Genomic DNA, 16,054 nt, shown 5'->3' on the forward strand with positions numbered 1-16,054 from the left:
CAAAACTGTCCTCATGTCAGGCAGCTCCTATGCTCTTAGAAAAAATGGTTCCAAATGGTTATTTGGCTGTCCCCAGAAGAGAACTCTTTTGGGTTCCATGTAAAGGGTTCTACATGGAACCTGAAATGGTTCTTCAAAGGCTTCTCCTATGGGGACAGCCAACAAACCCTTTTAGGTTCAAGATAGCACCCTTTTTCTAAAAGTGTAGACAGGGCTTGAAGCAGATGTTGGCCTAGTGATGATGGCCTTTAATTTAGCCTAGCAGTGGAAGAGCAGGGAAAGCACCATATTATCAGACTGTAGCAGACACAATTTATTATTTAATGAGGCAAGTCATGCAAACAAAGACAGATCATACTGTAAGTGTGGCCATGCAGACTTTTTAAATGGCCTCTCCTCCCCATGAAAATGTATAGAAATGGTACTATATTCATGTTTATGGGTGATAACGTGTATGTTAGATTAAGGATTGTGACTGCTAACATCTACTATAGGACTGATAAAGATTCATTTTCTATCATCTTGAGATTGTAGCATGTTTTTCCCTTATGTTACAGACACATGTAATTCACCTTTTCGAGGATCTCATCTACTATGGAATGAATTCCTCCACGGTTCTTAGTTAATTGGCCTAATTGCTTCATTAATTAGAAGGTGTCAAATTGAAGTGCTATCAAACCGACCATAGCAGGGGTGTGTATGATATATCCATAGTGAATTATGGACATCAGTGTGAAAAGACCTTGACAAACTCTGAAATGCATCCAATTAAAGCCATAATCGGATCACTTCACTGACAGCTACATTACGTATGAGAATGTGGCCTTGTGACCTCAGAGTTACAATTTGACATCCTTGATCTGGAGCTTTTGACAAGGTGAAGCAGTTTGATTTAAGTCAATTTTACCCATATGAGCATATTGTCTTTCTCCTTTACAGGTATAGCATGCTCAAGAGGATTATATTAATTCAGCATGACTATCAAGGTCACCCGCGAGCACATTGGTGTAATGCCATTTAATAAATTAAGAATTGTGACCATTATGGCTATATGATTTCATGACAGGGAGTCCATCATGAAGCCACAGCTAACAAACTGTGCCGAGGTCCTTGGAAACATTTTGGACAGAGAAAATGATTCCAATTTTGAACATTAGAAACATCTGATCCTTCATAGAGCACATACATTTAAAACAATGTTGGGTTACTGATTCTCTGGTTCCATAGGCTACTCTCTATGAGGTACATTTGGGTGAACTTTCCATTTAATAATAGACCTTATTCTGAATCCACTGAATGTTTTTACCAGGACTCAAAATGACACACAGCATCACAAGTAGACCTTGTAGTCAATTTTTTTTATTTCAGTTATTAATTTGAATTACACTGAGACATTCATCTTCTCACTAACAGGACTGCCACCAGGCTCACCAGCAGCAACCATCCTGTATCAGTCCCTTCCCTTCTGAGGCAGCATCCTACATAGTCCTGGTGGGGGACTGACAGTCAGCCTTCCGCCCAGAGATTTCTGGGAGCAGGGCCAACTTTTCCTCCCTGGATAGATTCCATGGTAACCATTTTGTTTCTTATCCCCAGCTGTGCCTCAGGTTGTGAAGATGATTGTGTTCCATCCAAGAATCGTGGATCACATGTAGCCTATGTTGATAATTTTGTAATGACAATTATTACTTATATTGATATATTTATATAACAGATTGTTAGGGCAATTACCATAAACCAGTTTTTGTGTTTATCATGTTTACATGTTTAAACAAATCTGATAAGTCTTAGTTTTCTTAGATTGCAGTTGGAAAATCAACTGAAATAAATGATTTTAAAAGTATTTAATAAAATCCCATGTGCATCCAAAATATCCTAACGCAAATGTACCACTAGATGGAACTGTTTACACTTTCTCTAATACGCTAGTAATTTACAACCACTCAGGACAATGCAAAGAAGAGACCCCTGCTGGAAAGATACAACATTCACTATGAATTGTTTTGCCTCTGAACAGAAATTTAAGAGCTTCTTTCTAAGTGAGAGCTGTGAATGAAATCACAGAAAATCACTCACACAAACATGTGCATTGTGCACACACTTCAAGGCACTTTCAAACAGTTTGTAGGGCAAATAGGTCAAACCACCAACTTTTATGGTACAGTATACCTACTGTACTGTTGAAAGTTCAATATGGGGGTAACATCAATTCAATTATGAACATATTCTCTAAAGTAATAGTGAGCAGATCATCAGGGCTATTACATTTTAATAACATTCTGTTAATTGAAAACCTGAAAATGACCTGCTGGAGCAAAAGGGAAAGAGCCAACATGTCTAATAAAATATCCCTGGGGTCCATATACAGTAGTACTTACACAGAGATTCAATCAGCAAGCTCAGATTAAAAAAGGGAGCAACACATTTTTAATTAGGGCATTGTTCCCCGATATTCTATCAGAACTACTATTTGGTTGATGAAATAACACCACTAAAGTACTGTAAAGGAGATGGCTTCTCAATGTTATTTTATATTAGGTCAAGGTCATAAGGTTATCAATGCATATTTGTTTATGAGACGATATTGAAAACACTCATATGAGTTATTACATGTTATTTAATGGTCAATTATGATGCTGAATAACCAAGCCAGATACACCTAGCACAACACACTAGTGGTTTGAGTCTTTGAAAATATCAATATGTCTAACTAAGCCAGTGCCTTTTGTGATTTCCTTTTTTGAACTGAGTACAGTATAGGCTATTGTTCACCAGTATCGGCTATGTTTACCATTCATGCTGACAGAGATTGTCAAATACTATTTAACATAAAGCAAAAGCATTTACTGCACTTTGACTGAATAAAGTTTTGCACAAAAGTTCTCACATTTCTGCGTTCCACCCTTTTCATCTTCCCTTGTCTCTCTAGCTCTGAGAAAGAATGAAGATCTTAATGAGGTATTCTTCAAATCTATGCTACATGAATATGACGAAATGCATTATAATGAGAAGTATCTGTTCTGTCAAATCCAATGTCACATATATGCCACCAAAAGATGTCATACAACAGTGGAGCATGCCATAATGTATTGTACACTCACTACTGAATAAAGTCCACCTTTTATACTTTTTAATATACATATTTGTACAGGGCTATATTAGTGTACATGACTAAATGAGGGTAAAATCAGATATTATAATGGATGATTGATACATTTTCTATATGATGATCAATGAACTTAATACATCATTGATTACTGAAGACAAGCAAAAGTCAACTAAATTCCTATTATGCACATGCAAAAACACATGGCTGGAATCCTTATCTCTTTAAATGGTGACATAAACTATGATGGGGAAAATGCCATCAGGATTAAGACAACTTTGCTTAGCATTTTCAATTGGTCCTAAATTGCACTGCTGGTGTCAGTTAAATTCCAGTAAATGTAATTAAAGATGCAATTCTTTATATTTCTATAGGCCTATAATCATGTATCAAGCTATTTCACTGAAACACGCTATTATTTCTTTCCTGAACTGACCGAAATTAAAACACAATGGACCAATACCCTTTTTTCCCGCTGTAGCCTGATATAGGCTATAGTTGCTGCAACCATGGTCACCAAAAAGTAGAGGAAAAGGCTGGGGTTGAGTTGACTGGAGAAATCCAAACGGGCTCAGTTTTCAAACGCCTATTCAGCTGGGATTTATCCACGCCAGGGCGATCGGGGGGATTAACCAGTAATTAAACCCCATAAACAATCGTCCCATTGGCCTTTTCAACGTCTTGTTGAAGGAGACTTGGTCACTTTGCACATAAAGGAAAGTGCGGACAGAGGGAGGGACAGTTTAGATCAATGATCTATAAGTAAATAGCAAGCACATCCTAAAGTATTTCAAATGTCATTTATCCAATAAATGACATGTTTATAGGAAATTATACATTTAAATGACACGTAGGCTATACATTAAAATGAAAATACTGACAGCAATCAGTTGAGTTCAGGATTCATTTCCCTGGAATATGACATTATGTGAGGGTAAACGGGGTAAACATAATTAACGGGGTATGAGTATAAATAAATTCGCATTAAGAACAATTTAAAATGTGTCGGGAGATTAAGTCATGCCAATAGATAATCTACATAATCGAACCAAAAGGAAACCACTATGAAAGTTGGATAGGCTATGTCCTGGCCAGAAAAATCTTATCAGGGTTGAGACCAGTGTGCCGCACAGTTTTCACCAAAAGCTTTCCAGACTATAGGAAGTGGTCAGTAGGCCTAACCTTTATCCTCATCCTCGGGGACCCCCTTAGTGTTTTCTCTCTCCGTTTGTTTTTCAAAGGCCAACAGGAAGCGTCAGGATCCAACATGACCCCTGCATTGTTACAGAGCAGATATCACAGCCATTCAATGGAGCACATCTGTGTGCTGGTGATCTGGGGCTATGATCTGTGAGCTGCAGCCAACGCTATGGCGTTCATTCACAAATCCCTCTGCCCCTGTAGCATAACCCTTTCTGAGGGAAAGTAAACCAAATAGAAAGAGACATTTACCGAAATATAAAGTTTTGACTGGGTTAGGAGAGCTAGGATGAAAGTTACGAAAATGGCACCAGATTGCCTAGGCCTATTAAAATTGTCGGTGGATGACTCTGTTAGAATAGGCTAGACTGGAATTATTGGACTCATAAGGAAATACTTTTCCAACTGCCAATAATTGGCTTTACAGAAATGTGTTTTAGGAAAAGTTGTATATAGGTTGAACTGCGATGTTTTTAAATATGAGCAATTAAGAATAATTTAGAAAATATGATTTGGCCTAAGATTAACTCCGTAAAAGAACGATTGAACATTTGCAAACAATATGCCAAATTCTATTTATGTTTGACAGACAGTGTTGCAGATTGTGAGAGTTGGGGATGTCAACATGAAGGACAGAAACTTCCGTCAAAATATTTTAAATGGCTAATATTCACATCTCTGCACATTTGTTAATCGTTCCACACGAATTTCAATATTTCATAGGACAAGATTATGAATGCAATTCATAAATGCAATAATATTATTATAAGCCAACTAAATTACACAAGAAAGGAATAGTCACCATTTCAGTAGTCTATCGAATCTGCATGAGCTTGGATTTAACATTTTACAACTTTGTGGTGGTTTATTAATTAGTTACAGTTACTGTTCAAAGGTGAAGTGAGTATTTGGACTTTTAATGGTGTAAATCCCCTGGAATGAGGTTAAATAAAAGGTCATTGGAGAGTGGATCTACTTTCTCTCACCTGCCCTGATTAAATTGTGGAAAAGTTGCCTAGGCCTATAGAATGTCATTCTAGGATCATTGTTTTGCCTGAGAAGTTTAAAGCAGGTTAAAATACATTTCGAATAAGTGTGCGAGCTTCAAAAAAAAAAAAAGCTTAACAAAACTCATCTGACATTGCTTGGCCCTCTGACAACTTCAAGCTGCATGTATTTTCGATTACAGGGTCCAACTTCACCAACGAGTCCGGGTACGTTTTCAAATAAGCATTGCAGAACAGCGTAAATAATTTTAAATAAAGTCAACAAGTCTGCACGTGTTTTTCAGCCATATGGAATTGGAATTTCATTGTTTCCTTCGTCGCATGTAGGCAAGGCACACCTAGTCTACATGCAAAGCTGTCCTTTTAAATGCTATAGGCATACCGTATGAATAGTCTATATGTGACATTTAATGTTTGATGCAGGTGCACCAAACATTAACAATCAATGTAACAATTAAACAATAACAATCAATGTAACAATTAAATGCTAAAATAGGCAGCCTAATATCCTGTATCAGGACAAAAATAGGCACACCTAAACAAAACTAATCACAAAGATGAATTAAGAAGACACTGGGACTATAAAAAACACACATTTAGCTGAACAATTGTATTTCTGGAATATAAATTATTAAAACGTGTATGATTTAATACAGCCATATAACGAATGATTTGACCATTATAAGTCAGTATTTCATGAACACATGTCTTTTTTCAGTTTTTGCTATATGCAAAGGTTTTTTAAATCTCTCCGTGATGTTGTCTATAAACCTGTAACCTCTACATCCAACTATTAGGAAAATGAAAAAGGGAAAAGTATAATGAATACTAGATCAGATCAATCCAACTCAATATTCTCAAACAAAAGCCAGTCTTGGTAATTTAATATTTTCTAAGGAGCAGTCCAAAACATTAATTAATAGGCTATTCTTGTGCATTATTTGTTTAGAGTAATATTTTGCGGATCGTTGCTAACATCTGGAATAACTTCTGCCTTCTACATCCCCAACTAGTCTATAGGCCAACAATAATGTTCAAACGCTGTGTAATAACACAAAATAATGGATTCAGACATGTTATGGCCAATCCCAACAACTGGGCAACATCATGTTTTTGGTGATGCCATAGGCACTGCATGACACAAAGGCTATCAAATAGAAAATAACTATTGGTTCAATACGGCTGCACTATATATAATGCACACCTAGTTCATCATGTTTAGAGAGCAAGATGCGCGCTTGTTGACCTGAGCTCATTTCGCTCATCAATATGTCAAAATATATCCCAGTTTGATTGTATACGACAGTCAGAAAGTCTACATTTTACCGAAAGACTTGACTGAGGACATCACCCCTATGCATAGGCCACCGAGAGAAGAATAGTCTTCAATTCTTCACCGCAACATCTGATATCACAGCTGTTTGATGGCATCGCCAATTTTTAAAGCGCCACGGTCCTTTTTACGCGCAAACCGATTTCGGCTATTGACTGGACTAAAGACCAAACAGATTGTCCGCGTCCACTAGAGCAACAATCGTATGATAAAAACTATAGACTACATTACCCATGCCCTATAGTGGTTATAGATACTATTGGATAACCAGAGACCAATGGATGACTATTACGCACCATATTTGATTAGGCTACCTTGACAACATAGGGGAATATTAAGTTGCATTCACATATAATTTGACATAGGGCTACTTCACGTGCAATAGACGAAGAAACGAGTAGCCTAGCAAGTGCACCACCCATCGTGTCCCCCTAGCCAACTATGCGCTACTCTGGGAAACACCGTTGGAAACTTATTCAGTAATGTTGGGGACTGCTAAAGCATTTGCGGAGTGATGGCTCATCCCTATTTGGAAATATTCCTCAATCATCCAGAATTTTGGGGGGAAGATTGAGAAACATATTTGAGGTTTCACACCCCTCCCCCATTCGAGGATACCCCATTTTCATGGGCAAGTCTTGTGTGCGCTTTGAACGGAAGAACCAACGAAATGTGGAGATATGTCTATAACGAAAAACTTTTTTTTAAACTCTCAGCAGAAAATAGTTTGTTTTTTATAATAAAAAACAAACTGGAAAGGCTGACTGAATCAGAAATGGTGTCCTACTTGTTTATGTTTTTTGAATACTACATCTTTGAGGATTGGGTGAGGTGTAGGGGTGCTGTCATCGGTCTTCTAGTATTCTGGAGTCATTGGTCATGTGGTAACATTTCACGAACTCTATTGGTTCAAGGCACGTGTCTTAGATACCGGACTGCAACGTCACTGGGGGGACTCGTAGCCTATTAAAAATAAGAACGAAAATCCATAGTGAAAGTATTTCAGGAGCAGTTAGCGCCTCTTTATCTACTCGTAGTTTAGTAGTTGAAGCATCAAGATTGGATTGGTTCTGAAAGGGGACTACTACTACTCAGTATTTTAAATGGCAGTCTACTTTCTCAACAAATAGATTGATCGCAGCAAGCCGGAAAAATACATTTGAAGTATGTTTTTTCTTTGTGAAAAAGGCAAGAGGCGTGGTTTTATTACTACCAAAACTAGATACTGAAAAAAAACGGATTTCGTTTTTATTTCCAATTACATTGTATTTAAAAAACGCAGTGGACAAGGAAAGCTAAAACATTCATTCATTGGAATTCATAATTTTGTGTGGGAGAGCGAGAAAGGTAGGCTACCAGAATTGGACATTGAGTATTTCACCATGGAAGAAGATGATAATCGCAATGGAGAGCGTCAAGATTCGGGCGAAGAATTCAACAGAGCTATTCTTCCCCTTCTTCAAGCACCTGGGAACCAGCAACCGCACCGAATCACGAACTTTTACATTGATAATATTTTGAGACCAGACTTTGGACGGCGGAAAGACGGGACTTTTAATTATGATGAGAATCACCTCAATAGACGAGAGAATAGTCCTCGCCTTCCCCCAAAATCTGGGCAGTTAGGTGGGACCGTGGCAGGGGAAGGAACATCGAATTCTCGTTCAGTCGGTGAGCCAAAAAAAGATATTGTTGGAGATGCGCCTCTCAAGTCCCGAGGAGAAATTGGAGATCAGTGCCTAAGCTCCGACTCGGATAGTTCTCAAGCCAATTCTGCACCTTCGTCGAAACCTATGCTCTGGCCAGCCTGGGTGTATTGTACCAGATATTCAGACAGGCCATCCTCAGGTAAAGTATAGTATTTTCCTTGCCTTAGTATAAAGTAAGAATAGGAATACCATGAACCACTGGATCACTTGTGCAATATAAACTGACTCAGTGAACTAAATAAGTCAAAATATAAACCTGAAACGATCTCCTGCAGCCGCATTATACAAACATAAAAACTATCCCTTTTTGTAGCCCATTTTCAACTATTTGTCCGAAACTTTTAGGAAATGAATACAATTATTTTCTAATAATTTTTTGGTTGCCAAGTAATGTTATTATTATTATTTTTTTTATCCATAACGACAAGGAAGATTTCGATTGACCTAGAATTCTGATTGGATGATAATGGCGGTTACAAACCAAATATTAGGCATAGGGCCTACTATAGGCAATGTCATCGTATTGTTACTGTTATTATAAGTATCTCCTTAAAAATATTTGTCAAGTCATGCAATTATTATCAAGCTGACAATTCCGTTTGAGTAGCCCTAATAAAGAAAACAATGAAAAGGATGAAAAAAAGAGAAAATGCAATACTTTTTGGAGGAAAAAAAAGGTTTGAAAGTATCGAAGTATTAAACATATTGAAGTAGTTAACTTGTAAAGCAACTTTTATATCAGTATTGAAACGCAGTTTAACGCCATTGTTCCTCACTCGTCTTTGTTAATATTTAATTAGCATATTGTTTTGACAATGGAGCAAGGCAAAAAGTATTCCATCTATATGCGAAATGACTGAGATGCGTGCAATCAGACTTTTAGAGTGCAACGTTTCGAGAGAAAAATTTGACAGATATTAAGAATAAAATACGTCGTTTTATAGTTACTTTTTACTTCCCTCCTCTGCTATATTCAGCCTGTAGTTTATCTTATTCTTAAACTATTCTCATATTAGGATATTAGGCCTAGCATAAGTGTTTATCTACTGCTGTAGGATGTGATTATCAGATCTTCCATTATGGCCTATAGCCGAATATTTGTTATATTTTGAGCTTTTTCATATAATGTCGAAGTAAATACACTTCAAAAGTGTATCAAAGTAACAATTATAGATACTGTCTGTTTTCATTTCTAGGCTATTTAATTTCTAGCTAACATCGTTTAAAATTAGCACATTGTTAAACTATATTGGATTATCCATTCAGCTATTTAGAAGCACTAACATGAAGTTAATATCGATAATATGCCATCGTCGTATAACATATATGCCCTATATTATGCATATTGAAATGAATACATTAACTTCTCTGAACAACTCGAAAATAGTAACAAAAGAAAGTTCCATTACTAAACAAAGAAAAGTTACCACTGTGTGTTATGTTGGTCTCATAGCATAGGTCTGCATGTAACGAAATAAACGATATAAGAAACTTAATTGCAGCAGTACGGAAAAATATACTTCGATGGAAGAAAATGGCCTATTGATCATAATAACATTCAAATGCTATTGTGAATCCAATAAACGTGTAGCTGCGAATCGATCTCTTATTTGGTGTAGAACCAGCCAACTCAAAAACAGTTTTATGAAATGTTCACGATATTCATTACATATTTATGAAGCTTATAAATTTAGTTCCTATGGTAACAGCGAGAAAGGGGCGCCTATACCCCCTCCCTCTAACCCCACCCCCATCAACACCCACCCATCATCCTCTCCTGTGCACACAAAACCCTGCACCCTTTTAGAATACTTTACATTCGAATACAATTTTAGGTCTACAGCTTATTGTGCCTATACTGGCAATTTAGCTAATATTAATACCACCACAATACTTATTCTGCTACTAAAGGCGCATTGGGCCTAATAGTTGGTTACTACTGATATCCTACTAGGTCTATTCTAGCATGTCAGAGTACTACGAATCTGTTTTGATCGACATGATAATCATACGAATGAGTCAGGCATTAGTGATGTTATTGAGGATGTTGAAGGCATCATTTTTGTCTGTTTCAATGTCTGATCATTGAATGTATTCTAATCTACAGGGCCAAGATCTCGTAAACCAAAGAAGTCGACCACTACCACGACAACGACGACGACCCCAAGCAAGGATGACAAGCGTCCAAGAACGGCCTTCACAGCAGAACAACTCCAGAGACTAAAAACGGAGTTTCAGACTAGTCGGTACCTGACCGAACAGAGAAGACAGAGTCTGGCACAAGAACTCGGCCTCAACGAATCTCAAATTAAAATCTGGTTTCAAAACAAGAGGGCTAAAATAAAGAAGGCTACCGGGAATAAAAACTCTTTAGCCTTGCACCTGATGGCACAGGGACTATACAATCATGCCACATCATCTAAGGATGAAAAATCAGACAGCGATTGAAGAAAAGATACAAAGCAATAAATAACTTTAAAGGGCCAGTGTACAAAAACACCAGCAAATATTTAAAACATGAATGAAACAGGATTTTGCAATATTCTGTAGGTATAGTTGTTTTTTTATTGTTTTTTAAACTTTGCTAGGTATTATTACTGCACTGTTGGAGCTAGAAACACCAGCATTTTGCTGCACATGCGATAGCATCTGCAAATCAGTGTATGCGACCAATACACTTTGATTTGGTTTAAACCATTTTGTGTTATAAAACTTTTGCCATGTTCTCCCTGGAACTTTAGAATTGCTTCAGCATCAAAGTTTGTTTTGTTTTTAACAAGTTTTGTTTTTATCACATTTGACCGAAATAATGGAAACATGCTGATGTCCAAAGATTTGTTCTGCTGCATTTTGGAAACTGTGAATTTTAAATAGCCTAAATAGTGTTTATCTATGTTTTTACGTTTTTTTTATCACACTGTTTCCTTGTACTTTGATGTTCATGTTGAAAATGTGTTTTCTGAGGCTCCTTTGTTTTGTGTAAAAATACAGCCTGTCTGAGTTGATATGGAGGGAACCATACGCATTAAATGATGCGTATTATCTGATAACAATGCATTTTTATATTCAAGTGCTGCATTAACTATAGCTATCTCGTGAGCATTACAAATGAATAAATTCAGTAAAATAATTCAGCTTTGGGTACATGTATTGATATGAAACTGAGATTTGATGAAAAATAAATACATAATATATTCAATAGGCCTATAAATTACTTTAAACTTGACCCAAACTATAGAAATGAGTTGAGTCATAAAAGGAATGTAGCCTAACTTCACTTTCACGAAAGGACCTATCTTGAAATACCCATAGCATATAGTAAGAAAAACAAAACAGTATTTTATAAACCGAAATATTTGTCTGGTATGCAAGCGCGTAAAACGAACTTTCTTGCAAGTCTACCATTGGTTAACAATGCTATGATTCACCCCAAAGTTCAAGTTATGCGCGCGTAGCTCATATCCAATGGTTAAATAGGGAGGAGTGGTGGGGGTGGATGACAACAATAGGAATTGAACAGATAACCATTTGGAATTATAATGGAAATGCATCCGTTTTGGGTCACTTCAACCACCAACAAAATCCAATTTAACTCCGACTCAAATCAGGATTTCAGTGCCATGCAAGGACCTTTAACTTTGTACCATAGGCCTATATGGAACATCTTCACTTCAATCATTATACTCTTATGAAACACTTCACCGCTGAAGTAACGTCAATGGGCATCATATATAAGTCTACTGTACAAATAATGTATCTCAAATTGTCCATGCATTCCATATTTTGAAATATAATTTATTGTTATTTGCAAATAACATAATGTTCATATTTATAAACAATACTCAGCGCCCATATTGTTTCTCTAAAATAATGTTTACATAACTTATTTATCTTGCAATAACTTCTTTTTGTGAATGAAACATTTAGAGGCCTTTGCATGAAACCCGCAATCTGTCACCTGTATATCACGAGACAAAAGTTGCTGTATCTACCAAATTGTGGTCTTATGATGTGAATGATCTTTTATTGTCAATCTTAAGTGTGTGTAAATTAAAATCCAAATTTAAAACACACTTTGCCTTAAAAATTCTGTAAATGAACTTTTCTATGACAACTGTGCTACAAATAAATAACACATTAAATGTTTATAACAAGAATGGGCTATTGCCATTAGAGATGGTATACAACGTGAATTTACAACAGAATATTTAAGCATATGTATAAAGAAGGACAAAGTTTTGGTTGTATTTTTCTGTCAGTATTCTTTGATATGAGACAAATGTAAATAATTTGTATCATACTGTGAAATTAACCAATAAGTAAATAAACCACAAGAATACTAAGACAAGTTTAAATCCTTTATTTTTTTAAATAGTGATATAAACAACTTGTCAGTAATCAGAGGGCTCTAAAAGTACAGGCTGATTAACGTCTACTGTTAATTCACAAACTGCCACTCTTGGAATCATTTCTAAGGCATAAATGTGATATGGTCAAGCCGCATTTATGTTGAAATAACTGAATATCAATTTGAATAACAATTACTGGCCTGTCTTGAAGGTAAATGAGACAGCAAGGAGAATTTAATCGAAGTACAGAACAAATAATGCCACTTAAAAATATTGTCCTCTGATAGGCAATTGGTGGGTTTATGTATGATGCATGATCATTTCCTTGATACAAGGCCTGCCCCATGCCTCTTTCTGGATGGGTTGGCTCTCAATACACATATTTGTGGACGTGTTTTCTCATACAGAGTAGACTGCATTGTATGATTTGCTATTTGCAGGTGGTCATCAGCTAAATAAACCTATAAAGAAGAATACATTATTTCATGCATGGAAATAACGTATTAGACTTGTTTTACAGTCTGCAATTTAAGTGGTGTTTCCATAAATTACATGCTGGTAATGACCTAATAGGCCTACTTGCATTCTGGTTTCTTTGGGTTTAATTCAAACAAGCAGCACTTGCACAAAATACCAGGTAGTTATAGTTGTGTTGATGTCTTGGAAGTGGCAACAGAAGTATCCATAGTATCCATAGTTACTGTATAATGTCCTTGTAAATACCAGGGAAAATGCAAGTGAAACAGTAAATTAAAGTAACCCTACAGTAAAGTAACAGGACTGAAAAGTATTAGTTAAATCACTACAGAGTTGCACTTTTCAAGTTTAAGTATGAACAGAATTCAATCAAACTTGGTATGCAGAGAAAGCATCTTGTCTCTGCACCAGGAATGGCATTTTTTTTAAATGACAATGGAAAGGACGACTGTTGGTTTCGCCAGGCAAACATAGTCTACAATGTATTTACTAAATGCAAAATACTACAAAGAAATGTTCACCACAAAGAAAAGTTACACATAATTTGCACCAAGGTGCACCATGGTGTCTAAGTTATATGCAGCGGAGTATACCTCACTTTAGTTTTACCATTGAGTAGTGGTCGGGTGACCGCCACAACTCCTACCAAAGTCAAAATACAGGTTTACATCTCTAAAGTCATTGGTGCACAATGCTGAATGCAGGCCGCCTATACTTAGGAGTCTTGAATAGAGTTTAAAGAGAAAGCCCAGCATCTCAAAAAGGTAAAGTACTCATTTCTGTCTTCCAAAAAGTGATTAGATGTGCAATAACTCTGCAATGATCTCAAAAGTGGTCTAAGAATCCCACGACAGCAGTTTTACTCCGTATTCCACTCAGTTGCTATAACATTCACCTTCAAGTAATTTGCTCTGTCAAACATATCCACAGCAGAATAACAAACAGGGAATTAAAAGCTTATGGAAACATTGAAACTAGTAGGTTCAATAGAATACATATCCTCATAAATGAGCCTTTTGAGACTCGTGTTGTTTGGTTACAGAGGAGCTAGTAATCCAGAATGCTGAAAGCTTTCCCAGTACCAGTTTCTGACTGTAACAGAGTCTCTCATCATCTAAGTCATTTTCCCCTCACATGCATCAACATGCATTGATCAAATCCAGAAAAATAATGACACCTTTTGAATATGATCATAATACAGTATACTCATGTGGATTTCAAAACGGCCATGCATAAACAAACACATCAAACTTCAGTCACCAATACAGGTCACAACGTTCTGCAGTCTCAGTATTACCTGATGCTCTCAAACATGTATAGAAAGGCCCCAAAAAACAGAAAAAGGATCCAAACACAAAAGGGAGAGCTATCTGTGCGGACCATTCTCAGCATTGACCTGCTCCTCAATGCCCCAGAACCTCATCTGCATTTCTATTCTTGCCCAGCTTGTGTATGTGGAAGTAACGCCCAACGGTCACTGACTTGATGAGCTCTCTGGGTTAGAAAAGCTGGTGCCTTAGACGCTGAGCTGAGCAACTCGGTTAGTTCCTCAATGGAGTCTGTGGCCGGGATCCCCTGATGAAGGTCAAAGCCCTCGGTCACAGCTGCAGGTGGCTCATTTCCTTTAACGCATCACTTCTTCTACACCTTAGAATTCAAAATGTCCCTAAAAAGGAATCTCATTAAATTTTGTACATTTCTACAAAAATTCCATCGTCAAAAAGCTTGTACGTTCTCTCATCCAACTCTCCATAACAGTGATGCATGATATCTTTTGAGCATCAAATACACAAAAAGTTCCTGCATAACTCTCTTCATGTTGATGAAAGTTAAAGTTTGGATAGAAAGTTCTGCCACAATTTCATTCCCTGCCTCTGGACATGAAAATGAACATGATTTCATCCACAACATTCCAGCCACCACTTTAGTCACGAGACTTTAAGAAGGTCCAAATGCAAATGCCCACAGACAATGAAGAAATAAATAGCCTGCCCTACATCTTAGTTATCATACGTTCACATATCCCGTGTCATAAAATTTAACCTCTCCAATTGGCAGAGGCAAAGGGCAGTCTGACTCAAAAAGAAAATACATATCAGAAAAGTATTGATGTCTCTTGTGTGTCTCTCAAACAAAAGACCCATCCTGTCCCTTCCCCCCACTGAGTTATTTATCCATAGTTCTTAAATGCTTCCTAGTCAAACTTGAATATGGAATGAAGCGCTAGGGCTTTGTGGCGGAAATATAATTAAGCTGGTGAAAGATGTATAAGGTGAAGAATAGGGATGACATCAGGCCAATTTCACACTTGGCACTCGGATGGCCGGGCCCAAGCTAGGCTCTTGCCACGCAACACAGATCAAAGCACACTACTACTACCAAAAAGGCAAAGGAGGACTTAAGTATGCTAATCTCCAGGACAAATATATTTTAATCTTGTTAGAATACAAGTTAATGCTGCAGATCAGTGACTAAACTTTATAGAGAGTAAGGGAAATATTCACTTTCCCAACATTTCTGAATGAGATGGTATTCTTGGACCATTGAAATTGCATTTAAGAAATTGTACAAATGGTTTATCATATAGTCCTCATTACCTGTGTGAAGGTTGCATTTCATCTGAAAAAACCCCTCCAGGAGTCCACTCAGCATACTGCAAAGGCACTAACATGCGTAGGAAATGAGCATTTAGTGGTCCAGTTTGCCCCGCCACTTTGAGCCCCTTGCCAACAGCACCTTGGTAACCCTTGATCTGTCATGAAGTTAAGCTCAAGCCCTAGACATCCAGAGACAGCTATGCACACAAAGCAAAGCTGAGACTTTTTTTTAAGCCAGAATAAACTCCCAACACACAACTTCTAGGAATATACAAC

The 16,054-nt window shown here is 37.0% G+C and overlaps 1 protein-coding gene across 1 annotated transcript; it reads left to right on the forward strand.

The window, feature by feature from the left end:
• Positions 1 to 7,663: 7,663 nt before the first annotated feature.
• Positions 7,664 to 12,627, forward strand: LOC112260501 (homeobox protein engrailed-2b-like). The gene is made up of 2 exons (XM_024435659.2): positions 7,664 to 8,494; positions 10,463 to 12,627. The coding sequence occupies exons 1-2, from the start codon at positions 8,029 to 8,031 to the stop codon at positions 10,801 to 10,803; spliced, it is 807 nt and encodes a 268-aa protein (XP_024291427.1). The 5' UTR covers positions 7,664 to 8,028; the 3' UTR covers positions 10,804 to 12,627.
• The last annotated feature ends 3,427 nt before the right edge of the window (positions 12,628 to 16,054 follow it).

Source organism: Oncorhynchus tshawytscha, linkage group LG10 (genome assembly GCF_018296145.1).
Source record: "Oncorhynchus tshawytscha isolate Ot180627B linkage group LG10, Otsh_v2.0, whole genome shotgun sequence".
NCBI classification, from domain to species: domain Eukaryota; kingdom Metazoa; phylum Chordata; class Actinopteri; order Salmoniformes; family Salmonidae; genus Oncorhynchus; species Oncorhynchus tshawytscha.

What these genes read in the sequence shown, in the direction of transcription:
- LOC112260501 (XM_024435659.2), top strand. Translation starts at nt 8,029, where the DNA reads ATGGAAGAAGATGATAATCGCAATGGAGAGCGTCAAGATTCGGGCGAA. An exon ending in TTCAGACAGGCCATCCTCAG is followed by an intron (nt 8,495 to 10,462) that starts GTAAAGTATAGT and finishes TCTAATCTACAG; the next exon opens with GGCCAAGATCTCGTAAACCA.